The sequence below is a fragment of the Sinocyclocheilus anshuiensis genome, unplaced genomic scaffold (assembly GCF_001515605.1).
Source record: "Sinocyclocheilus anshuiensis isolate Anshui unplaced genomic scaffold, SAMN03320099.WGS_v1.1 scaffold567, whole genome shotgun sequence".
In the NCBI taxonomy this organism is placed as follows: Eukaryota; Metazoa; Chordata; class Actinopteri; order Cypriniformes; family Cyprinidae; genus Sinocyclocheilus; species Sinocyclocheilus anshuiensis.
Genome location: NW_015549600.1, coordinates 38,961 through 39,724, shown reverse-complemented (window position 1 = coordinate 39,724; position 764 = coordinate 38,961). Strand labels below are relative to the sequence as shown.

Here is a 764-nt window from a genome sequence, read left to right as displayed (position 1 = left end):
AGCAGAAGTGGACCGAGACGAGGACCAGTGGACACCTACCAACCGAAACATCAAACTGAAACCGGATCTGAAGTCAAGATAAGAAAAATCGACAGATATGCCAAAGAACAACAGCAGCGAAAAGAAGTGAATGCTACCACAGTAAAAGAAAAAAAAAAACTTGAGGTGAGAGAATATCTTCAGGAAAGCCCAAAGACATCAAAAGGGCCTTCAAGCAGAAGACGACCCCAGGCAATGCGTCTTCTGAACAAAGATCTTCGGTTGCAAGACATCACCCTCATGTACCTCACCGTTTTGGTCACTGTGGTGGTGCTCTTGGTGGCGTCCTACCAGGCTCCTGCGGTCCACTCCAGACCCGCCCTGGCCTACCACATCCCCTTAGACCCCTCGGGTCAGCTGGAGCTGTCCTGGAACATCAGCTATCCCACCCAGGAGGTCTATCTGGAGCTGAAAGTCAAAGAGCTCCACCATGGCATTTTGCTGGGCATGTCCGATCGGGGAGAGCCCACAAATGCTGACCTGGTCCTTCTGTGGGACGACGGTCACAAATCCTATTTTGGGGTAAAATTAGTTTATAAGATTTGACTTTATGATGGTTTTTGCTTTATGGTATTGCAAATCTGCTCCAGGGATGGTGTAGGATTATGTGCTTTTGCAAAATGATGCAACAATGTAGAATCTTGTCAATATGAGTGTTTTTGTTTTCGTAAAGGCATACAGTAGTTCACACAAAATGAAAATGTTGTTATCATATATGTATATAT

General features: G+C 45.5%; 1 protein-coding gene across 1 annotated transcript in view; it reads left to right on the top strand.

Moving 5' to 3' along the window:
• Positions 1–234: 234 nt before the first annotated feature.
• Positions 235–764, top strand: part of LOC107658656 (dopamine beta-hydroxylase-like) — a 16,805-nt gene continuing 16,275 nt past the window's right edge. Inside the window, exon 1 of the mRNA XM_016447297.1 lies at positions 235–561. Coding sequence (XP_016302783.1) covers positions 235–561 — 327 coding nt within the window. The remainder of the gene's footprint in view (positions 562–764) is intronic.